This window comes from Pangasianodon hypophthalmus, chromosome 9 (genome assembly GCF_027358585.1).
Source record: "Pangasianodon hypophthalmus isolate fPanHyp1 chromosome 9, fPanHyp1.pri, whole genome shotgun sequence".
NCBI classification, from domain to species: Eukaryota; Metazoa; Chordata; class Actinopteri; order Siluriformes; family Pangasiidae; genus Pangasianodon; species Pangasianodon hypophthalmus.
This window is the reverse complement of record NC_069718.1, coordinates 11,802,372-11,828,159: the sequence shown is the minus strand read 5'-3', so window position 1 is coordinate 11,828,159 and position 25,788 is coordinate 11,802,372. Positions and strand designations below refer to the sequence as shown.

Below are 25,788 nucleotides of genomic sequence, written 5' to 3'. Positions count from 1 at the left end.
ACCCAAGATCAGTGCCTAACCTCACTAATGCTCTTATGACAAAATGGGCAAATCCCCACAGCCACACTCCAAAATCTAGTGAAAAACCTTCCCAGAAGCATGGAGGCTGTTATAATAGCCAAGGGGGAACAACTCAATATTATATTTACCCATGGTTTTGGAATGAAATGTTCAATGGTCAGCTGTCCATATGTATTATATACTGGCCATATAGGGTATAAACTAGTTCCTGACAACAGGAATATAGATCTTAATGTGGCTCTCTAATGTTATAATAGTCAGTCACGGGAGAACTCGCCAGGAGCACTGACTACATTTGAGACTTTCTGCCAGAACACATTTATGTTTATTATTGTGCAGTGTGAGGAAACTCAATACTGCTATAACTAACTTTTCATCTGTTTTATTCTGGCAGACTGAAATGTACACCAGGCTTTATTTATTATCAGACAGTTGCTGTAATTTGCATCAAGTTGAGACCAACTAAACTTTTTTGGTCACAGTTTGAGTCAGGTTCTTCACACTTGCAATCATATAATCCTTTGCTCATTTATTCTCTGCACTTGCTGAAAAGGAAAGAGAGCAGCTTTTCAGAAAATGAATTTGCTTTCAGTATGCACTTACCCTCATGAAGGAACACAAAGTGCAAAGTAAACGGTTGGATGAAAGAAGTTGGAGAAATGTAAAAGAAAATATGTAGGCTTTAATTATATAGATCTATGCTTTCAACAAAGCACAACTTTGAATAGGTGTAGGAGCAGAATGGTCTCCTCGCTGTCGATTGTGTGATTGCGAGACTTCCAGCATATCTGAGTGAGGAGACATGAGATGAACGGAAAAATAGAATCGACATACTGGACGAGGAGAGGAAATGAAAGAGCCAAAGCTTTTGATTGATGTGTAGTGGGAGGCTTACACAGTTGCCATCGCCAACCGTTTATAAATGTATTTCTAAAGGTAACTCACCCGTGTAACAATTAACCCCCACATACCTGATTGAGGGAGGTGTTTTTGGATGCACTACACGCATGCACACACGCTCACAGACACACAGGCAAAGAAGTTGTGTAAGCAGATGAAATGCGTCTGGCTCCATATTTATACACATCTTCATGTTTATTCCCTGAGCGCATTACAGGTTGAAATAGAATTATGTTTCGTAGATGTTTTCTGTGGCTGCATTCCCAGTCCCACACTCACACACTCACATTTAACTAAAGACTGCTTTAAAATGAAGACACAAAGAGACAGAAAGCTAAAACGATGATGATTTTAGTGGAGAAGAGAAGAGAATATTTGGTGAGCGAGAGAGAGGGAGAGAGAGTAAATGGTTTTAGGTTGTCAGACTTGTTGCTTTTTCCTCGTCAGCTTGATGTGATCTGACAGGCAGGAAATTGAAGTGTCTCTGTCTGTCCAGGGGGGGTGGTGTGTGGGGTGTGTGTGTGTAGGATGTGTGTATGGTGTGTGTGGTGTAAGTGTGAGATATTTGTGTGTATGAGTGATGTGAGGTGTGTGAGAGATATATATGCGTGTGTGTGTGTGTGTGTGTGTGTGTGTGTGAGAGAGAGAGAGAGAGAGAGAGAGAGAGAGAGAGACGATGTGGATCTGATGTGTGTGGTGTGTGTCTAAAGGCTCATGGTAAATAAGTGATGAAAGAGTTAAACAGCATAGACAATTCTTCACACTCCAAAACGTGAATACACACGCACGTTGTTTGATTAGTTTCACCTTTGACACTTTTTATGCCCGTATCTCCTTTATGTTTTTTTCTCTCTCTCTCTGTGTATTGTGCATGCCATTCTTTTTCTTCTCACTCAATACATTTTCTTTCTTTCTAACCAAGTTTGTGCTTTACACAATGCCATAACACAACACAATTTTGGAGGATCAATAGTAGAAATGAAAAGGACATAAAATGGCAGGAATGTAAGGCTGTAACAAAGTGGATGTAATGAAAGAAAATAATTGGGCCGCTTGGAAGAGGAAAGAGAAAAAGGTCAGTGGAAGAGAGGAAATTATTATTTTTTTTTTCAATTTGCAATACCAGATATTGAACATTTCTCCTAAACAATGGGAAATTTGTAACAAAAATCGGTCACTAGATGTCTCTCTCGCTCCACCAAAGAAATAAGTGAACATGGGTGGGGGGGAGAGACATGGACAGAAAAACACAGACAGAAAAAGTAGAAAGAATGATACAAAATAAAGTCGAGAGAGAAACAGCTTGGCGTAAAATGAAAGTATTGAATTACTTTCACACCAGGTCATGATGCCAGACTCCTCACAAATGGAGTGTGTCTGCAAGCCCATCAAATATCTGACCATCAGGACACACATGCACTCACACGTAGACCTATAGACTGTGGAAAGGTAGGAGAGGTAGAAAAAGACTTGAACTCTTCGTCTCTGTATATTAAATGAATGTCTAGGCACTACAGTGCTGTGCCCTGTTTACTCATTGTGCGTATATAAACTTCAGGCTTGGTTTGTGTGTGCTCAAATCCTCTTAGTGAGCTCAAGGTCAAAGCCAGAATGCTTTCTATTTCTTTATTGATTAATTCACTCATTACTGTCTGTCTTTAATAATAGCCTCTGCACATTGTCTCAAGGCTGTGATCTGAGTCTCTCAAGGTTCCTCTTATACTATTTTAAATGTATTGCCTTTATCTCTCTCCTTTTTCTCTTCCTGTCTTTGTGTTGTCACAGACCGCAGTACTACAAGTTGATGGACGAGTGTATAGCGCAGATCGTGCTTCACAGGAACGGCTGCGATCCAGATTTCAAATGCAGAAACCTACAACTGGACGTTGAAGCACTCATTGGTAATACACAACCCCACATCCACAGTCACTGGCTGTGTACGTGCAGGCTCAAATTCAGCTCTTTCCACACGATGGCAGCACTGAGCACTCAAGGTTAAGAGGACACAGAGAGAACAGTTTTTACAGTGCTCGTGAAATTTACACTTACTTTTACATTTATTCATTCATTTATCCAAAGCGACTTACAACTGAGAGCACACACACTCCAAGCAGAGAGGATGAGGGTTGGAAAGCTGTGATGCAGTGGCAGTACAGGAAACTCAAAACCTTCTGATAAGTTAGGATATTGGGCTAATAATCTTAATTTACATTCTGGCTAGAAATAGTTTAAGAGCCACTATCTTATTCCATATGATGTATTTTCTTCTGAAATAAGCCTGATTTATGTTACCATCTGAACAGCAGGCACTCCTGAATCCACCTCCTCAGTGATTACCGATAGAGACGTGAATGAATGGGCTGCAGATGTGCATACCCACATCTCCTCGAATGCATTCATCACAGCATGAGAATGACTACATTTCCCACAGTAGCGTGAAAGTGTCATTACTCGTAAATCAAAAAAGCGAGTAATGGATGCAATCTATCCATTACTTTATTTTATATACATGTTGTATATATTTTTAACCTGATGAGTAAATGGTGTGGTGTTTATCTCCTCTACTTGGTCATTAAAACTACTCGTGACTACGTTTTGAGCCACTTTTCTCTTATCAGCTCAGTAACTTTAGGGAGTTAGACAAACCTATAACTTAATCTATGCACCATTTGAGGTGGCAGTATTCAGACACTGAAATTACTATTTGGGGATTTATTATGCCCTACGTCCACTATCAGTCAATGAGAAAAGCCATGTCTGTCAATTTGATGGAGAGAGCAGCAGTGTTGTGCATCGGATCTAAAAAATCTTTCACATATCATTCTCACATATCATGCCAGGCTGTTTACTACATACCGCCTTGTTTGATGAACAGCTAACGTCCTTTGTTCTAATCCTCTTCTGTTCTGATAGGAAACTCTGAGCGTTTATAGTCTGAGGTTTGTTTCTGGTGACTCTCAGAAGCAGTTGTGATGAAGCATAAACCAGGCTTTAGTGCATGGCATGTTGAGGGACTTGACTCATTTCCACAACAGCCATGTTACTAGCCATGAGTATTCCAGAGAGCATTTATTTGGACATAATTTTAGTATTGGTAAAATTGGTGTTTTTTGTGTCACATATGAAACAGTTGTCACAACATGGATTTTAATGGCCAGATTACTTAAAAGTATCACAATTTTAATATGTATCTCTTATCACACCATCATATTGCCCAGCCTTACAGCTATGCTGTATGATGCATTAGCAGAGCTTTTTCACTATCAGCAGTTAGTATAGAAACCTGCCAGTCTGAGAGTGCTCTATAAAAGAAGAACTAGGTGTGTGCTATTATCTGTGGTCTGTGTGTGCACTTGTGCTCGTACTGTTCTCTAGGGTTGTATGCTGCAGGGATATTTTAAACTCTTTCATAAATGTGCTGCTCCTTTTTTTTTTTTTTTTTTCTGTCCTCGTATAGCCGAAGGAGAACAGCCTAATTTTGCACTGCCTGCGTTATTTAAAGGTTTCCTTTGAACTCTAAACACTGCTGGGTTTACAGGTTTTTTTTTTTTTTTTTTTGCCACTTTCTTTTTCTCTTATTGGCCTCTTGTCCTATTTTGTATCACTTAACAAGTAAAAAATGGGGTACAGTCTCTGTGTCCATATGGTCCTTTTGCCCTACGTTGACCTCAGATTCTCTCTTTGTTATGTTAAGAAAGAACTGTCAGTTACTAGGTTTTTGCTAGTCTAGGTTGCTTTCTAGCATATTTCCCTTTTTGTTTCTTTCTGTTTTCTTTTGTTCTGATTTTTACTGTGTCTTTGCTTCATGTCTTTGTGTGTGTGACTGTAAGAGAGTATATGAAATGGCAAATGGGCATCTCCCACACATTGTGTCTGCCTCAGGCTCTCATTGCCACCTGTGCTCCTGTATTATCATATTTGCTTGTAAGCTATTCTTGTTGGCCTTTAACTTGCAGGTCAAGCCAAAGCTCCAACACTTCTTCAGGCTGTTTCAGATTTTTTTTTTCTCTCCGGTCATTTGGAACACTATCACAGATTGTGATCTCTGAGGGCAAGAAGTAGAAGTTTCGATGTGGGACCTGTAACATGAAGACATTTCATTTCATTTCTGTTTGTTGTGCATGTGTGATTACCACAAACAAGAATTATTTCCTGGGAACCAAGTCTGGAAAACACCCACAACTCACTAATAAGGATTCTAATGAGAATTCTGATTGATTAGAACGGGTCAAGTGATCTCTATATAAATCGCAGTGTCTTCATGATGGACGCATGCTCATCACACTAAAAATGCCATGTGTACTACACGCACCTCACTTTATTAGAGAATAATTGCTTTGATCATCACTTGTTGCGCGTGGTCATTAGTAGGTCACGTGACATAACGTGTGTCATACATTGACGTTATGTCATGTCTTCTGCATTGTTAAAGCAAAAACTGTATAGGACATCACGATTTTTAGGCTGTTGTATTTGTGCAGCAAAGACAACACTGCAGTTAACATTGCCAGAAACTCAATAACTTACCTAAAACCCCCTGAAGTATTGCTTCTCTAACAGGTCCGTTTAAATGTCAACCCTTATTATTTTTTTTTATTGTTCTGTGTTAAATCTTTCCAATACTTATTTTTGTTTGGTTATGTTGGGAGAAAGCAGAAAAGAGCACTTCCTGGAGTGTCTCTAAGTGCAAAAACTCTTTTCCCAAGTGATATAATGGAACCTTTACCAATATGTACATTTTGATAGGATATATATTACCTGGGTTTTTTCTCCTGGTTGTCTTTACAGACACACATACAAGCAGTTAAAAGAAATTGCTGGAATGACTAATTTCTGATGGAGTTAAAATCCCAGAGATACTCCCGGAATAAATTCATTACCCACCTCCCCATGTAAAATTAATACCACCTAAGTAGGACTTGGGTAATATGAATTTAACACCACAATCAAGGTCTTATGATGAGACAAACACGATTGAATATCTTACCACAGTTGTACCGCAGTATAGTTTTCTTCATTACTGGAGCTGTACATTTAAAAAGTCATTTCACCAGTAATTTTCCTGAAGGTGTTGTGGTATTTATCAGGTAGAAGCTGGAGAAGAATTATACAGCTTCAGAATTTTTCATCATAAGTTTTGAGTAAACAGATTTTTCTTTTTTCAGGGAAATGTCAGTTCTTGTCTAGGGTAATCACACACATGCTGCAAATGTGCTAGATAGAGTTTATTCTGGAAAATTCCTTTAAGATTACTTTATGATTTCTTAGGTTGAGTCTTTATACATGGTTGGGGTTGAATTTAGATTGAGTTTTAGTTTTCACTGTGAAAGAGGTGTGTGTGTGTGTGTGTGTGTGTGTGTGTGTGTGTGTGTGAGTGAGTGAAAGAGAACCAAGGATGGGGTTTTAATTAGGTTGCTCAGTAATCAGAGCACGAATCAGAGGAGACACAGACTCATCACAGTGAAGGGCACTTTATCCTCACAGCCAGATAGATGTGACACACACATACACACACAGCTCACTCACTCTCTCTTTCTCTCTCTCTTATTCTCTCTAGATAACATGGTGGATAAGACAAAAGTAGAGATCAGTGAGGCCAAGGCCACAGAGCTGGAGAAAAAGGTAAACACGGACACACATGCACATTCTCAGATACAGCTTCCCTCACATTCCCAAGGTCACACACCCACTTTTCTACCATTCTGGGTTTCATATAATCTAACTTTCTCGATACTTTCACATTTCCCAGTGATACACACACACACTCAGTGTGTCAGCTGGCAGATGTGTAATTTGTGAGAGGAGATGGGAGCAGACAGGAGATTTCCTCTTCCTCCTCTTTGACAGGCTTTCTCCTAATCCCTCCCAGCAAGACTCTCTCTCTCACACACTCCACAATTATCCCTGTGTGTGTGTGTGTATATATGTGTGTGTGTGTGTGTGTGTGTGTGTGTTTGAGAGCAATTTCATATACTGCAATTTTCCCGTCAGTGCCCAAAATCAGGGCATAAGGAGATGCCCTCTGTCCAATTTGTAAGTGTGTGTGGAGGCTGACCCCTATCAGGAGGCTGTCAGACAAGTGTTTACTCTTTCTCTGCCTCTCTTCCTTGTTCCTCCCTGTCTAATTTAGAATAATAGCTGCGTAGCAAAGGAGGAGAGGAGAGAAACAGACCCTCATTACCAGCACATGTAGAGAGACAGCGTGTATGTGTGTGTTGTGTGTGTGAATGTGTGAACCCTTCAGTTTCCACTGATGCCACATAATTACATGTCTGGCTTGCAAACACATTCTTGTCAGTGTCCCCAGAAATTGTTGATGCCTTTCTATCTCTCTGTATGGGTGTGAGAGTGAATGAGAGAGAGGGAGGGGAAAAAAAAATCTGAAATAAATACAAAAAGTCACAGGAACTCTGCATTGAACAAAATATGCAGGTCCTCTTTTCAAAAATTCTCATTCTGGCATCAGTAATAGCCATTTTCCACTGACAAAGTGATGGTGCTTTGTTCCAAATCCAGGGCAAACTTGGAGGATAATCTGGTCCTGCTATTTCCCTAACAAAATAGATGGTTGTCGGGTTAGAAAATTTGGTTTGGTTCCAGCACCAAGATGCTAGTTTTCTGGAAAGCAGAACCATTGACATCAGGGCTTTGGAAACATAGTCATTCAATGATTGAGATAATTCCATGACCACTTTATTATTATAAGATGTGAAAAAAAGTATTGAAAACATGAACCATTGTTAGCGAAAGAAGAAACTTTTTACAGGAAGTTGCATTGAATTAAATAAACAGGAAGCATTTCCGGTGTTTTTAAAATGTCCTCTTAACAGCTGCAGTGACAAATCGCTTGTCATTTGTGGGTGTGTAGCAAGCACTAGTGTTGTCACTTGTGTGTGCACTTTCCAGCAATTTTTTAAGTTATACTGAGACACATTAGTAACCAAAATGTATAGTCTATAGCTAACAAGTTATATAGTTACAAGTCAATTTTTTAAAAAATTTATTTGTTTGATTACATGTTAAATGATAGGCTTCATACAAGCTTTGTTGGCAGCTTAGCAAAGCAAACTAACTCTACTAGCTATGCAGTCTGACCAGAGGCACCAGCAATCTCTGCTACTTCCTTCCAAGCTTTATTTTAACCTTGTAATGTCTCAATGCACATTTAATAAGAGGTTCTATAAGACAAGATGAAACCACGTTTATTCTTCCATTTTTGCTTGCCAGACAGTAAATAGGAAATAAAGCTATGAGTGGGGAACAGAAGAAATGTCAGATCCTGTGTGCTATAGGATTCAGTTGAGCCAGTCGTTTTGGTTTGTTTCTTTACTTTGCATCATATCTAATTTGCATATAATTGAATAAAATTGAATGAAAAGCTCAATGTAAATGTCACTTGTCATGCTGAAAACACGGCTTAGTGTCGTGCACGTACATAGAAAATGAATGGTTGCCTCTTGCTTTGCCACTTGCTATTGTGAACAAAGGTTCAGAGCAAATAGCTAAAAGCAGTAAAAATTGTTAGTTGTTATGCTCGTAAGTGTTCTCTATAGTGACATCTTTGTGCCGTGTATAGATTGTGTTGGATAAAGTTCTCAAAGCCGTTCTTACCAACAATTTGCTGGTTCCCTGAAGCAGCACTGAAACCTTGTCAGTGGAAGAGGGATTTAATCAGCCTCCTTCTTTTCTGTGACCTCTGCTTGATGACGTTATCAAGCAGAGGTCACAGACAATTTTGGAGGCTGCTAAAACATGATCTCAGAAATGTCTTCTTCCTCAGAACTCATAACAAATATCTAAAATTCTCTTCACATGCACTACTGGAGTCAGTCACACTGCACAGAATACACATCACAAGACAAGCTCATTCTTTTGTATGCATTCACTCAGCTCCGTCATTTTGAGTGCAAAGGATTTGGACAGGGGATATGAGCACGCAAGTCAAACATCATATTTGCATAGAATCTTCTACCACATACACCAGAGATGATAAGAGATCAGTGGACACAGTGAGGAAACACATTAGAGCAAGAAGTAAGATGAGTAATTATGTTGTCTGTAGGACCATTTTGCCTAAAGGTATTCAGCTAAAATTTATGAAGTTCCAGGTACATAAAATTCCTTGTTTGTAAAGATCCGGATAAGCAGCTAATGTGGCTGAATGGCGACAACAGTCACCTTTTAATGCTTAACCATTGATGATATACGTAGGACAGTATGAATTGGATATGTTTGGTTTCAAAGTGGTGCTTTAAACACATACTTCTCCATCCAGTCATCTGTAAACAATCAGTTTTCGCCTTCAACTTTTCATTTAACTAGCCATGTCTTCACTTCACTAATCAGACCAGAGAGGAAATTAAATAAAAAAAATCAAGGAAATTCTTTTCTTCCTCTATGAGCTAATTTACGTATTAAATTACATAAATCCATGTGATTGGCCGCAGTAGTGGATCTGCTACAAAGCCGGGATGGCCTTTCATATGTTGATCAGTTCTGTTAAAAGATTTTTGCACGTGCCCACTTTGATTCACTGAAATATTTGCTGGACCATGGTTCCCCACTTGACATCCCCTGATTGAGTCCAAAAGCATGTTCATGACATTTTAGATCTACCAGTGCATGCAACACTTTTTATTTTTGTGTTGTTTGAGAATCTCCTCCAAGACTGCCTTCAGATATTTTTCTTTCTTATGGAGAGAATAGTGTTGCTTTTCAGAAAGGAGCACTACCTTAGGGGTTCCTCACAGGCTTGAGTTTATGCTTTGCCACTGTGTTTAAAAGTCATTCAAATTCACTGTTGACCCCATTTGCCTCTGTCTTCAATGCACAACTGCTGTATGTGACATGGCCAGAAGTGGCATACTTTTTACACTGATTTTCATTCTTACCATTCCTCAGTCCTGAAGTATTTAGCACAACTTGTCCAGAGAAATACAGTCAGCAGTGAGAGATGAGGCCCCAGCTTACATTCAGCTAGTGGTTTGGAGTGGTCCTAAACATTTTTTTTTTTTTTTTTTGTCTTAAATGAAGATACATGAATCTACAGTTAATGTGTCTCAATGATGTAGCACCACTCCAGCCTTGCAGCGAGGAAAGTTCAAAGCGCTTGTATACTGTGTATAGAAACTATACTATGGGCCTAATATTTCGGGGAGCAATGCACAAAAGACTCCTCTTTTAGTTAGCCTAAAGTTCGAGTCATTCACGTGTAGCTGTAGTTCCTGGAATATCTTGCAGCGTAATAGAAAGATTCACAGTAAAAGCCAGTCATAACAGAGAATAGACCGTCTTACTTGAGCACTTGTAACAGGTGGTTTATGCCATGGTCACTGATGGAAAAAGTATTTCTTATTTTTAATGGAACCATCTTTACTGTGAACCTCAACCATGTGTGTTGTGCAGCTGCTGATCAGCAGAGCACAGTGGTTAGCAGGGATCAGCTTATTCCTCTATACAAAACTATTCAAGGAAGAAATTCCAAATGAAACAGATCACACTACAGCATCTCAATGGGATTGAGGACAGAATTTTGACCAGGCTATTCTAAATGAGCAGATTTCATATATGTTATTAATGTTTTGCATCACTGACACTTTACAAGCCTCTTTCATACATAAATACACTGACAGTATGTTTAAGGAGTTCCTGATACAAATCAGAATTCATTGCTCAGTAATTGCAAGTTGTCCAGGTCCAGAGGCAGCAAATTAGTCTCAGATGAATATATCTCCTCCACCATGCAGTTGGAATGAGATTTTAGTGTTAGTAGGCTGTATATATTTATCAGTATGTTCCACATGGTCTTTATCAGATTAGTGATACACAGCCATATTTATTTTCTCTAATGGTCATCCAGTCCATCAGGTTTTCACTGACTGCAATGAATTGGTTAAAAAAAAAAAAAAAAATGCTTAATGTTACTGGTTTGAGTAAACACTCTGCCATGTCAACAGGCAATATACAGATCAGTCAGTGGATGGAACAAGGTGGGAGTCAGCTGAGAAAATCACCTAAGAAAATACTTTACTTTCTTGGTTCGACACACAGATTGTCAATACAGAAATTCAACAGTATTAGCAAACTTTTTGATTGAGTAATTTTGCCAAGGCCAATGCTTAATGTGTTTAAAACTGCCTTTTTTTTCCTCCTTTAGTTAGCATCTCTGAGTGAAAGCAGTAATTTATCAAACTGCTCAATCTCCACAATGGTGGGATACAGCAGTGGAGTTTGGTAAAACGCTGTGACAGGAGGTAAAAAAGGCCTGGAAGCTTCACTGCTTCCCACATTATTCTGTCTGCTCAGTTTCATATTTCATGGCTGCGATGGCAGACAGATGCAGCATGAACACGTAGCTTGTCAGATGCATCAAGTTGCTGCTGACCCACGTCGTGGGTGCTGTGAATTCCAGCAGACACTTCATGTTCCCTGTGACTACAGTCCGTATTCAGTGCTTTTCAACATGGTTTGTTGAGCCTGGTGTATTCTAGCATGCATGCAGCCATATGGTCGAGAACTGCCTGGATGCAGTACTGTGATCTACTGCGATAAATTCTGACAAGAAGATTCTTAAACTGACTCAGATTGTGTGTTTGTGTTGTAGCTGGATGCAGAGTTGACTGCACGCCATGAGCTGCAGGTGGAGTTTAAGAAGATGGAGGGTGATTATGAACAGAAAGTCCAAGAGCTCAGTGATGAAAAAGAAGCTCTTGGAAATGAGAAAATGGACAAAGAGAAAGAGAACCAAGGGCTGCGTGGAGAAATCGGCCAACTCAAAGAACAGGTACTAAATCACATCAAATTCACATCTCATGTGGAGCCTTTGCGGAATTAACATGCCACAGTATTCAACCGGTTCAACTGTACGCTGAACCACACCACCAACTATAGCATGCTGATATTATGTCAACAGTTTTGTTCTAGCTTTCATTATCTTATCAATAATCATCATTTTCAAGCTCAATCCATACAATAGTCAATGCTTCATTTCTGAATATCAAAATGTCAATATTCTAACACAGTCTGAAATAAACCCGAATAATGAGCCATTCTTTAAAGTCATTCAAGCCTGAGTCTTGGCTTTGATCCGAGATAAAAACAGAAACTAATCCACAGACATGAAAGCAGCTCTGTTCAATTACCAGAAAATTGACCCTTTCTAGGTCCAGACAGCTGACGGCACACACTGAGCACAAAAGCTGTATATTTTGTATATACATTTTGTCTTACATGACTGTTTTATGTATAATTCATTAGTATGTCGATAGGGAAAAAAAAAATCAATTAAACTTTGTGTATTAACAGTAAAGTTAGGAACATGAGGACGAAAGCTTGAGAGAAGCCTATCCTCTTCTGGGTGACACCAGATAGTGAGATTATAACTCATTACTTTTCCACAGTTGTGTACTCTAAATTCAAACAGTACTCAGCCTGTTGAAATGTTGTTTAGTATGAGGATCATTGTCTTCTTGATTCCAGTTCTTCGTTACACATCTACAGTGTACAGCTGAAATTATACCAGTGAGGCTAGGGTGACACTTGAGCATAAACTTGGTTCATGTAGGATCATCTTCAACAGCAGATGATGAATCACAAACGTAGACGCTACAAGCAGATGTAGAGCACCAGGATGAATCGGACAAGTACAGTCGGCAAGAAGAGCTACAGTAGTGTATCAAGATCAGGATCTTAATTTATTTATTCCTCTATCAATTGTTTAACTGTCTGTCTAATTAAATTAAGATTTTTTTTTATTTTGGTAAATAATGCACCATATTCAGTAATATACCACATTCTCATAAACATCATTATCAAGGCTGTCTAGGACCTTACCCACAGAGGGAAAAGAACTGTTCTCCAAAAAGTTTGAATATACTAGCTGATTTCTTTAGGAAACTGTATGACAGTATACCTGTTATGCTTTTGTATTTATTGTAATTTTATGCAGTTTTAATTGAAAAAGCAAATACTGATTTTATTTAATGTTTTTGTTATTTTTTTCTATGGTTTACTGCTTAATATAGTAATTATTTTATACATAAAAAGGTTTCATTTGATTATTTTAGAAAGCGTATTTATAAAATTTCATTAAATGTCTGTAAGACTTCTTTATATGCTATATTTTTATAATTGGCTAATAATGATAATTATATCATATTTATCAATGTAGCATTGAATGGTGGCAGTGATTAGACAAACAAAAGATACACACACACATATATGTATATATATATATATATATATGTATATATATATATGTACACATATATATACATATATATATATACACACACACATATATATACACACATATATACACACTTAAATATTTTCCAGGCCTGACAGATTGGATGAGATCATGACTACAGCAAAGGATTCAGCTCCGGAAACAACACAGCACTGAACCATGGCAACGCTAACTTAAATAGACCTCAGCAGTAGGGATCTCAGAAGTGCTGTTTCAGAGGCAGTGCAGGCTTTATAAAAAATAAAATGCCTGGTACAGTAATGGGACTTGTACGTATTGATTTTTGTTCTTAAAGAAGACAGGGTGCATCGTAGGAAAGGGCATGCACAGGATTGATTTATTGCCTTAAAAACACTGGACGTATGTGAGAAGAATATGTGAAGCACTTTTGTGATTAGGTTATAAGTGAAAATAACTGAAAGATAGAAAATGGACGGGAAAACAGAACGAGTGTCATAGTAATCGATGAGTAGAGCTCCAATGACGTATAATGAGAGCCTTTTCTGCAGCCCAAGATCTATTTTAGGAACATTAGGTGTGTTTCTACCCGAGTCGAAGAACTGAGTGCTTGAAAAACATGTGAAATAATGAAGTGGGCATGGAAAAGGGGAACCAGGAACTAGCACCTATTTTAGTTTCCTGGCTGTACTTTTAGAAACCGTTTTAATTCCTGCTCCAGGGTAAGCAGCTTACCAGAGATTGAATGTACTGAAACTATATTACTGTATGCTTGTGCAAGGACAGAAATAAACGCAAAGTGTGAAATTGAACCTTCTGTCCCGGGCAGCTGGTTTAAACAGCCCAAGTTCAAGTTCAACCTCCATGTTTGCTGTGTTGCTAGAATTATGTTTTAGTCACCTAATTTGTGTAACATTTGTTATACCACCGTGCTGTTGATGGAGATTTATTGTTCAGTATGGGCATCATAGTCTCTATGATTACAGCAGCAGTTCTTGGGTACAAGTCTACAGGATACAGGTGAGATTATCCACTAAAGAAAGGGTAAGACCTGCCTGTAAACTGATATTTGGAAAGTGTGAATCTTTTAGAGTATCCATATGAAACTATCCAGAACAGCAGTGAAAGCTCCCACCAGAAGAATGATCAGGATGAATCAGGTAGACCTGGAGAGTGAGAGGAGACATGACAGTAGAATTGTGTCAGGACAAAGGTGTTGATTAATCTTCTATAAAAGCAGCTCTGTTAGTAGTGCTAGTAGTACTTTAAATCACAGGTTTACACCAATCAGCCATAACATTATGACCACTGACAGGTGAAGTGAATAATACTGATTATCTCTTTACAATAGCACCTGTCAAGGGTTGAGATATATTAGGCAGCAAGTGACCAGTCGTTTCTCGAAGTTGTTGTGTTGGAAACAGGAAAAATGGGCAAGCGTAAGGATTAGAGAGTCTTTGACAAGGGCCAAATTGTGATGGCTAGATGACTGGGTCAGAGCATCTTTAAAACGGCAGGCCTTGTGTGGTGTTCCCGGTATGCAGTGGTTAGTACCTACCAAAAGTGGTCCAAGGAAGAACAACTGGTGAACTAGAGTCAGGGTCATGGGCGCCCAAGGCTCACTGATGCGCGTGGGGATTGAAGGCTAGTCCGTCTGGTCTGATCCCACAGAAGAGCTATTGTAGCACAAAATGCTGAAAAGGTAAAGCTGGCTATGATAGAAAGGCGTCAGAACACACAGTGCATCGCAGCTTGCTGCGTATGGGGCTGCATAGCCACAGACCTGTCAGAGTGCCCATGCTGACCCCTGTCCACTGCCAAAAGTGCCTACAATGGACAGGTGAGCATCAGAACTGGACCACGGAGCAATGGAAGAAGGTGGCCTGGTCCGATAAATCACATTTTCTTTTACATCATGTGGATGGCCGGGTGCGTTTGCATCGTTTACCTGCAGAAGAGATGGCACCAGCATGCACTAAGGGAAGAACGCAAGCTGGCGGAGGCAGTGTGATGCTCTGGGCAATGTTCTGCTGGGAAACTTTGGGTCCTGTCATTCATGTGGATGCTATTTTGACACATACCACCTGCCTAAACATTGTTGCAGAGCAGGTACACCCCTTCATGGCAACGGTATTTCCTAATGGAAGTGACCTCTTTCGGCAGGATAATGCGCCCTGCCACACTGTAAAAATTATTCAGGAATGGTTTGAGGAACATGACAAAGAGTTCAAGGTGGCCTCCAAATTCCCCAGATCTCAATCCAATCGAACATCTGTGGGGTGTACTGGCCATCAAGTCCGATCCATGGAGGCCCCACCTTGCAACTTACAGGACTTAAAGCATTTGCTGTTAACGTCTTTGTGCCAGATACCACAGCACACCTTCAGGGATCTAGTGGAGTCCATGCTTCGACGGGTCAGGGCTGTTTTGGCAGCAAAAGAGGGATGAACACAATATTAGGCAGGTGGTCATAATGTTCTGGCTGATCGGTGTATAATTTATGTTGGTCTGAAATGTTTTCGCTTCTGTAATAACGAGTGATTCATGTCATGGTTTCTTGGTAACATGTCAAGAGCAGTAAAGAGAGCCCGGTGAGGGAGTGACTGTTTATAGCTGCTGTAACATAAGTGATGACATGAAATAAATTGTTTTGTGGATGTTCCACAACATAAAACTATGCACAACTAAAAAGGTAGATATGTCGTTCATTAATAAATAAAAAATTGTAATAGTTGGGAAATTGCCCTAATGTAAGAGGACTAAAGCACTTCAGGATGTGCTGTTTATGGAAAGTAATCAACTTCAGGGTAGTACCAGTAACTCTGCTTTGCATCAGACCATATCCCACCACTTTGTTGTTGATGATTTTCCTGTAACAGCATGCCCTCAAATGTTTTACTCCTTACTTATTTTACACAGTAATGATGATTCCTGCAGTGTGGTGAAAATTCAGACCAGGAACTAATCCTTGAAGTTTGTAGTTCTTGCTTTTAAAACTCTGGAGCTCTGTTCCCGAACTTCCTCAGAGAGTTCTGGCATCTCCATGGAAACCTGCCTGTTGACAGGGGAAACCCACAGACAGTACACTCCAAGCAGTGAATGTATGAGTTAAAGGCATAATTATAGTTGATGGGGATAGGAGAAAAGCAAGAGTCAGCAAAAGTAAAGAAGTTGGAGTGGATGAGAGGAGAAAGGCGGAGGAGGAGACGCGTATAGACAAAACACAGACGGATGTGAAAGAGCCAGACGGAGCGAGAGAGAGACTTGCTGAGCTAAACACAGCTTGTCACCTCAACCTGCTTTTAATGTGGAACAGATAAACAACCGTCAGAAACGTTGTCATTGTCACATCACACACCCGCACACACACCAACACGCACTCTTTGTGACCAACTTCGGGTTTTGCAGCATCAGTGGAATTGTTGCACTTCAAATCCTGGCACACCCCAGCTAATCGGAGCGAGAAATGTCTGACTCTACTGTCTTGCACTTCTTCCTCTTTTCCATCAGGTTTTCTCTTTCCCTGATGTGAAATTAGCACACTGGTCATTTTTAATGAGCTGTGTCGAGTTCTGGATAATTAAATGATCATTTTAATTAGACATGGATTTATACTCTGCTCATCTCTCTTCAATTTCAGCTATGACCTTTCTACATCTGCTGCCTCTCCTTTTCTCCCTCTATCCCTGTCTAACCTCATTATTTGTCCCAGGGGCTTGAGTAAACTCTGCTTCTTTGAGAGAACTTCGCCTGACAACAGTACGACTGTGTAATCCATATCACTTAGTAATTTGCGTCAACTCCATTTTGACCTTGAGCTATATTTGGAACTATGTGGAACTTCGAAGAATATGCACTAATTTTTTTTTTGTCTGTGCCTCCGACTGTGGCATTACAGTTAGATCTAAAATTAGACAGGGAGGATCAGTGGCAAAGAACTGGCTAATTATGCAATGACTGATGTGTCATTAGTATGAGAAAGAAGATAGACAATATTGCTATCAAGTTTCTATTTTGCTGACCTGTTTTGTTATTCTTAAATTTACATACTGTAAGTACATAATGACTGTACATAAGGACTCAATTATTAACCATAATAACAATAATTTGCTCAGAATTAAAACCAAGTTTTTTTTTTTTTTTTTTTTTTACTACACAGTTATTCTGTTTAGGAACACGATAGTTTTACTGTATTTTATCATTTTACCTTTTCAAATTGGTTTAAAATAAGTGTCTCCTCATTCTGCATTCTAAGCCAATATTTATATTTATCAGTAAACTACATATTTCTTACATATTCATAAATCTTTGTGTTATAATGAATGCTCCTTAGTCAAATCAATTGTGTATTAACATCTTTGGAATATTAAATACATCATTGGGGAGCTTGTGATTTAATGCACCAGAGTCAATGAAAAAAAAAAAAACAAACAAACAAGTGACCTTTACCTGAGTGCTGATATCACAGCCAAATTTTTTTAATTAATCGAGGAAGGCAAAAAAAAAAAAAAAACCTAAATGCATTTAATTGTGCAATCCTAATGAGAAGGATCATCAATATCTATTTGTCTCTCTCTCCCCCTCTCTCCCTCTTTCAGATCGAAAAAATGTCTAAGGATCTTCAGGAGGCCAAGGAGAAAATTGTCACAGTGCCTGTGCCCATGAAAGCATCAACTGCCATTGACCCATCAGCACCAGCTTCATTGCCCCACACACCTCCATCACTACCTCCACCTCTGCCTGGCCAAACAGGCACGTCTCCTCCACCACCACCACCACCACCACCACCACCTCTGCCTGGCCAAACAGGCATGCCTCTTCCACCACCACCACCTCTGCCTGGCCAAGCAGGCATGCCTCCTCCACCACCTCCCCCTCCCATGCCAGGCATGCCGGGACCCCCACCACCTCCACCTCTACCTGGGCAAGCAGGTATGATGCCCCCTCCACCACCTCCATTACCTGGTGCTCCTGGTATGCCCCCACCTCCGCCTCCACCTCCAGGAATTCCAGGAATGCCACCCCCTCCTCCAATGCCTGGGATGCCTCCACCACCGCCGGGAGGGTTTGGAACCTGGGCTGCTCCAGTACCACAACTACCGTTTGGCCTGGAGCCTAAGAAAGAGTACAAACCAGAGGTGCAGCTTAAGCGGGCCAACTGGAGTAAGGTGAGTTTGAGGGGTGGGGTTGTGGTTGGTGGTCTGGTGTTAGAGCTCTTATACACCCAGCTGGCTGATTTTGCAGCATGACTCGCGTTGATGGCACTGATCAGAACTTGTTAGCGCTCACTGAGTATGCTGAATCTCTGATTAGCTGTTCAGCCTCGTAAAACCGTGCAGGAAATTAAAACAGAAAGAAAAACACTCTAGAGCAAGGGTTCTCAAAGTTTTCAATATAAAATAAATTCTACAGACTCTCTCAGTACAGATATAATAAAATCCAACTATTTGAATATTAGGCTCATTATTCAAACATGTATAATGAGAATCTGGCATCATCAAGCTTTTTATTCCTGAACCTTCCACTCACAGAATGTTTTCCACAACTTAGAACATTTTTCTCAGGGACGCCTTGGTTTTGATTCACAGACCCCAGGCACTCTCCAGACTCCACTTGGAGAACCACTGCTCTAAATGTCTCAACATTTCTAACCATATGCTCATCTACTCAAAATCTTGCATTTTCTGCTTATCTGCTGTACTTTTGCTGCTATATTTTGTAATGAAATGGCAGAGCTCTGAAAGTGCTAGTTCTCTTGGCTCTGCCCAAACCACTCAGTAGCTTTAGGGATCTTTCCCCCTAAAAGATGCATTAATTGCATTCATTTACAAAATATAATAATTAGACTTTGAAAATGATGTGTTTTAAAAGCAGCAAGAAGTCATACTGGGGGGAAAAAAGGGTAATGTAGGCTTAATGTTCTTAATATAGAATTAAGAAATTGAGATGCATCACAACATAAATAATTGTTTGTTAATTGGATCACTCTTAAAAAGTCGAGTTTGAAAAGTAGGAATTGAGACGTAACACCCCTTGAGAGCCTGCCCCCAAAATATTACGCCATTACACACTCCTATTCTGATATGGATAAGTTACTTACTATCTAGACATCAGTGCAATATTATAAAATTGAGGACAAAGGCTTTTTTTCTGCGATACTGGATTTTTTTCCCCCCTTTTAATTCATAGTTGCCCCACAGACAAGAAGTTTCAACATAAACCCTACTTTCTGCTGACTCTTTATTTCTGATATGTATTTAAACAAATTGAACATAATGGTGATGCAATATACTGTGCGTACCTTGACGCTATAACTGTAGCGTGCACTACTCTGATTCCCACTGTCCGCTGCACATGTTGAGAGAAAGTAAAGACGCTAGCCAGACTCGAATTATATCCTTTACAAATGATGTGAGGAGAAAACATCACAGCTCATAGCCAGAACATTTGCTAACAGTGACTTTACTTCAAGGTCACAAACACAACGTGCTGGAGGAAACAGTGTGCTAAGGAACCTTATTAGGAGAGGCTATACAGATGTCCTCTTTCTGGATATTCATGTGCTCTTAATAATATGTTAACATTGGCAAGCGACAACATGAGAGATGACCATTCATTTTCTATGTATGTTTGTGATACGGGGCTGCAATTTCTGCCACGCCAGCGAATGACAAAGCGACATTTGATTTGAGATTTTCTCAGATTGGTTATTACACGGTGAAGCAACAAATCCAAATGATTGGCTCAAAAGATTTTTTGGACCAATTCTATGGTCGTGTGGTCTAACGTTTCTTTACTTCTGCACTTGCAACTTTACTTTATACTTATACGCAGTTAGCTCCTATTTACTGTTTGACACACAAAAATCGAATATACAAAATAGAAAGTACGTAGTTATTTAACTGCTAATCTGCCAATGAGGCTAATACAAAGCCTAATGCGTAACACACAAATCAAACCAATTTTGTTTGATTCGTGTGTTACGCATTAGGCTTTGTATTAGTAGTTGTTGCCAGTTGTGGCCTAATGGATAGAGAGTCGGACTTGTAATCCAAAGGTGAACCTGAAGGTCGTGGGTTCGAGTCTCAGGTCCGGCAGGGATTGTAGGTGTGGGGGGAGTGAATGACCAGCGCTCTCTCCCACCCTCAATACCACGACTGAGGTGAGACCCTTGAGCAAGGCACCGAACCCCCTGCTAATCTGCGCCGCAGCAAAAAAGGCTGTCCGCTGCTCTGGGTGTGTGTTCACTACTGTGTGTGTGCACTTGGATGGGTTAAATGCAGAGCACAAATTCCGAGTATGGGTCACCATACTTGGCCACAAGTCACGTCATTAATCATTAATCAATTAATTAGCTTTAGAAGCTATACATTTTGCCTATTGCTATTTCTCATCAGAAATGAAAAATTGATTAAACTGACTTTTTTTTTGGTCATCAGTCTACACACAGTAACCCATAATCATAAAGCGACAAGAAGTTGTTAAAAAATTTTTGCTAATTATTTAAAAGTCAAACTGAAATCTCTCATGCACATAAGCATTCAGACCCTAGGCCAAGGCACTCCAGATCGAGCTCAGGTGCATCCTGTTTGCTTTCATTACCTTGCGATGTCACTAGAACTTGCCTGGAGTCCACCTGTGGTAAATTCAATTGATTGGACCTGATTTCGAAAGTTAGGTTTCCAGGCAACCAAAACATCAGACTGGGCATCACACTGGAGCTTCTACTTACCTGGTGGGCTAGCTAATGGAGTCATGATTTGTCCACCCCAGCATGGAGATTTCTATGAGCTCTTGGAATGAGTTCCTTATTTTCATGCAGGGGCAGAATTTATGCAGGAGCTGGCCATCTGTTATCACATACAGATTTACCCAGAAAACATAAGACAGCAGCAGTCCATTTCCTGTATTGGTAGGAGCTGTTCTTTGACATCACCTTGGTGTGTTAGGGCCCCCTAGAGGGGTGGGTGTGTGTGTGTGTGTGGGGGTGGGTGTGTGTGTTATCAAAGTACAGGGAGCCTAATAGCATTTTACCTGCATATGGATTACTTGTGTGACTATTAATTCTTCTGTTTCTTCTCATCCGTCCCCAACAGGACTTAAAACATCAAAACGGTTCCGTCTCCTATATTAGCCTAAAGCTACTCTTTAATGGCTGCAGTTGAGTTCATGAGTGTGTCTCTCTCACTCTCGCTTCCTCTCTTGCTTTCTTCTCGTGGTGAGAGCTCTTTGACGAGGATGTCAGTGAAATTGCTTTTTAATAAGCCTGCTTCTTTTAACTGTGGCTGTGAAAGATAATTAAATTGCTGCTAGAAAGGACATCATTCTTTTGTAATTTAAATTAACAATTTTTTTCTTTTGCTCTCTCTCATCCACTGCTTTTTGCTATCACACACTCCCTAAAACGCACGTGAATGTACACTCTCAAATTAGCATCGGAGAAGACTCTACCTCCTTTCTAAAGTATCTCTTTTCTTTCTGTTTCTTTATGTCCATTTTTCTAATATTATACCTTTTCTTATATTACACTAGTATTATTCAAATTTAATTTTGTTAAATCCAGCTTTCGAGTACGAGCTCAAAAAAGGAGAAATGTATGTGTTGCGGCTGATTAATAGAATAGAAAGAAACAGATGAAGAAAGAATTACTATAAGTGAATGAGAGGAAGTTAGATGGAAATGATGAAGAATAAAAAAGATGGGGAAAAAATGAGAATGATGGGGTGTATCTTGGGGTGATGGGGTGTATTCCCTCCCTGTCTATATTGAACCTTTTGTGCTGTTTTGGTCCTTTGTGTGGGTAAAATCAGGATCAATTTTAATGGGTTTCTTTACTCACTCATTCTGCTGCCTCTTTTTCTTCTCCCATTTCCACCTTCCATCAGCTTTGCTCCCATTCTTTAATCCTTCTCTACTCATTTCTGGCTTCTTATGTTTGCTTATTCATTTTTCTAGGATGGAGATTGTTAGCATGAGGCTATGTATTATTGCTGTTGAAAAGTGGCCTGTGCAGCAGCAGCACACACTCCTCCGAGGCCTTCAGCAGCTCTGACTGTTCACCCTGCCGCCAACAGAGATTAATTGACTTAAAGTTGTGTTCATGTAGCGTGGACCAAGTTTCAGGGGCGCTGTGTCTTTCTGAAAGGGGAAATTCATTCGAGCTAAAATAGCATGTCGTTGGTGATAAAGCATTCACTCGTGATAATCCATTAAACCCCTAATTGGGAATCGCTGCAGCTGGCAGGGTAGTTATTATTTCTGCAGTAAGAAAGGATTTTAGAGCAACTACAACAGCACTGATCTTGTTTGCTATAATATATTATGTGTGTTTGTAGTAAATTGTTAGTGAACTAAGGCTCTGCTGTTTCTGCAGCAGGGTAACAGGGCATGAGTTTATATATGATGCATGTTGTAATGCTACTTGAGGATTCAACACTATATGATGCATATTACATGATATTTTAACTTTCTGTATCATTTAAGACAGGTTCTTAATAAAGACAATTTAGTGTTAGCTGTAATCCCACATATTGATTTTGATTTGATATGATTTTTGTTTGAATAGGTTAATGGTTTGGGTGGGTATGTGGGTGAAAGGATAATTTATGTGGATAGAGGAATGGGTTGTTTTAGGTAGGTGGATGGATAGATGGTTGGGTTGGGTGGATGGATGAATGAATGGATTTGGGTGAATGGATGGTATGGATGGTTTTGGTGAATGGGTGAATGCCGATGGCTTGAGTGAGTGGGAGGGTGGGCAGATGGATGGATGGATGGATGAACTGACTGCTTCTCTTGTGTTTCGAAGATTGCAGCTGAGGATCTTTCAGAGAGCAGCTTCTGGGTGAAATCGAAAGAGGACCGCTTTGAGAGTAACGAGCTTTTCTCCAGACTCACTCTGACGTTCTCCTCCCAGACCAAGAGTGAGTGCTGTAACTGCAGTGTGTTACTGTGTTCATGCTAACATTACTGGAACATGCTCACATAGTGTTCTTCATGAATGAATAGACCTATGACTATCACCATCATATTTATGTTTTGTGTTTGTTTCTTTCTCTCTCCCACATGTTCTTGATCCACCTACACAGCCTCAAAAGGTAAGTGGTGTGTGTGTGTGTGTGTGTGTGTGTGTGTGTGTGTGTGTGTGTGTGTGTGTGTGTTCAAGAGGCACTTGCTGCAGTAAGAGTAATGTTTTTCTGTGATGGGTGGATGGATGCTGGATGGATGCTGGATGGATAGATGGATGTATGTTGAAACTTGTGGATGGTTGCAGAAATAAATAGGTCTATGCCAGAATGATGAAATTGATGGATGGATAAAGAGATGTAGAGCTGCAAGAATTGAAGGATGCTGAAAGGTGGGTAGATTCAGGGATAGAGTAAGGGATCCTGTGATGAATGGATGGATGCTGACGGGTGGATGGATTCAGGGGTGGAGGGATAGATGTTGTGATAAATGGCTGAGATGCAGGATATATTCAGGATGGTGTGTTGGATGCTGAGATAGAGGATATATTCAGGAATGGAGGGATGGATGCTGAGATAGAGGATATATTTAGGGACTGGAGGGATGGATGCTGAGATAGAGGATATATTCAGGACTGGAGGGATGGATGCTGAGATAGAGGATATATTCAGGACTGGAGGGATGGATGCTGAGATAGAGGATATATTCAGGATGGTGTGTTGGGTGCTGAGATAGAGGATATATTCAGGACTGGAGGGAGGGATGCTGAGATAGAGGATATATTCAGGATGGTGTGTTGGGTGCTGAGATAGAGGATATATTCAGGAATGGTGGGATGGATGCTGAGGTAGAGGATATATTCAGGAATGGTGGGATGGATGCTGAGATAGAGGATATATTCAGGAATGGAGGGATGGATGCTGAGATAGAGGATATATTTAGGGACTGGAGGGATGGATGCTGAAATAGAGGATATATTCAGGAATGGAGGGAGGGATGCTGAGATAGAGGATATATTCAGGACTGGAGGGAGGGATGCTGAGATGGAGGATATATTCAGGACTGGAGGGAGGGATGCTGAGATAGAGGATATATTCAGGACTGGAGGGAGGGATGCTGAGATAGAGGATATATTCAGGACTGGAGGGATGGATGCTGAGATAGAGGATATATTCAGGATGGTGTGTTGGGTGCTGAGATAGAGGATATATTCAGGAATGGTGTGTTGGGTGCTGAGGTAGAGGATATATTCAGGAATGGTGGGATGGATGCTGAGATAGAGGATATATTCAGGAATGGAGGGATGGATGCTGAGATAGAGGATATATTTAGGGACTGGAGGGATGGATGCTGAGATAGAGGATATATTCAGGACTGGAGGGATGGATGCTGAGATAGAGGATATATTTAGGGATAGAGGATATATTTAGGGATGGAGGGATGGATGCTGAGATAGAGGGTATATTTAGGGATGGAGGGATGGATGTTGAGATAGAGGATATATTCAGGAATGGAGGGATGGATGCTGAGATAGAGGATATATTTAGGGATGGAGGGATGGATGCTGAGATAGAGGATATATTTAGGGATAGAGGGATGGATGCTGAGATAGAGGATATATTTAGGGATAGAGGATATATTTAGGGATGGAGGGATGGATGCTGAGATAGAGGATATATTTAGGGATGGAGGAGTGGATGTTGAGAGAGAGGATATATTTAGGGATAGAGGGATGGATGCTGAGATAGAGGATATATTTAGGGATAGAGGATATATTTAGGGATGGAGGGATGGATGCTGAGATAGAGGATATATTTAGGGATGGAGGAGTGGATGTTGAGAGAGAGGATATATTTAGGGATGGAGGGATGGATGCTGAGATAGAGGATATATTCAGGAATGGAGGGAGGGATGCTGAGATAGAGGATATATTCAGGATGGTGTGTTGGGTGCTGAGGTAGAGGATATATTCAGGAATGGTGGGATGGATGCTGAGATAGAGGATATATTCAGGAATGGAGGGATGGATGCTGAGATAGAGGATATATTTAGGGACTGGAGGGATGGATGCTGAGATAGAGGATATATTCAGGACTGGAGGGATGGATGCTGAGATAGAGGATATATTTAGGGATAGAGGATATATTTAGGGATGGAGGGATGGATGCTGAGATAGAGGGTATATTTAGGGATGGAGGGATGGATGTTGAGATAGAGGATATATTCAGGAATGGAGGGATGGATGCTGAGATAGAGGATATATTTAGGGATGGAGGGATGGATGCTGAGATAGAGGATATATTTAGGGATAGAGGGATGGATGCTGAGATAGAGGATATATTTAGGGATAGAGGATATATTTAGGGATGGAGGGATGGATGCTGAGATAGAGGATATATTTAGGGATGGAGGAGTGGATGTTAGAGAGGATATATTTAGGGATAGAGGGATGGATGCTGAGATAGAGGATATATTTAGGGATAGAGGATATATTTAGGGATGGAGGGATGGATGCTGAGATAGAGGATATATTTAGGGATGGAGGAGTGGATGTTGAGAGAGAGGATATATTTAGGGATGGAGGGATGGATGCTGAGATAGAGGATATATTCAGGACTGGAGGGATGGATGCAGAGGTAGAGGATATATACAGGAATGAATGAGTGGATGCTGAGAGAGAGGATATATTCAGGACT

The 25,788-nt window shown here is 40.2% G+C and overlaps 1 protein-coding gene across 2 annotated transcripts in view; it reads left to right on the top strand.

Annotated features, from left to right (window-relative positions):
- The window catches only part of LOC113529703 (protein diaphanous homolog 1), a 67,424-nt gene extending 44,100 nt beyond the window's left edge, over positions 1-23,324 (top strand). For both annotated transcript variants that reach the window (XM_053237206.1, XM_053237205.1), the window contains 6 exons: positions 2,707-2,822; positions 6,479-6,543; positions 11,525-11,704; positions 17,725-18,294; positions 22,935-23,049; positions 23,215-23,324. In XM_053237206.1, the coding sequence (XP_053093181.1) occupies positions 2,707-2,822; positions 6,479-6,543; positions 11,525-11,704; positions 17,725-18,294; positions 22,935-23,049; positions 23,215-23,309 (1,141 nt within the window). In that variant the 3' untranslated portion in view covers positions 23,310-23,324. The remainder of the gene's footprint in view (positions 1-2,706; positions 2,823-6,478; positions 6,544-11,524; positions 11,705-17,724; positions 18,295-22,934; positions 23,050-23,214) is intronic.
- The last annotated feature ends 2,464 nt before the right edge of the window (positions 23,325-25,788 follow it).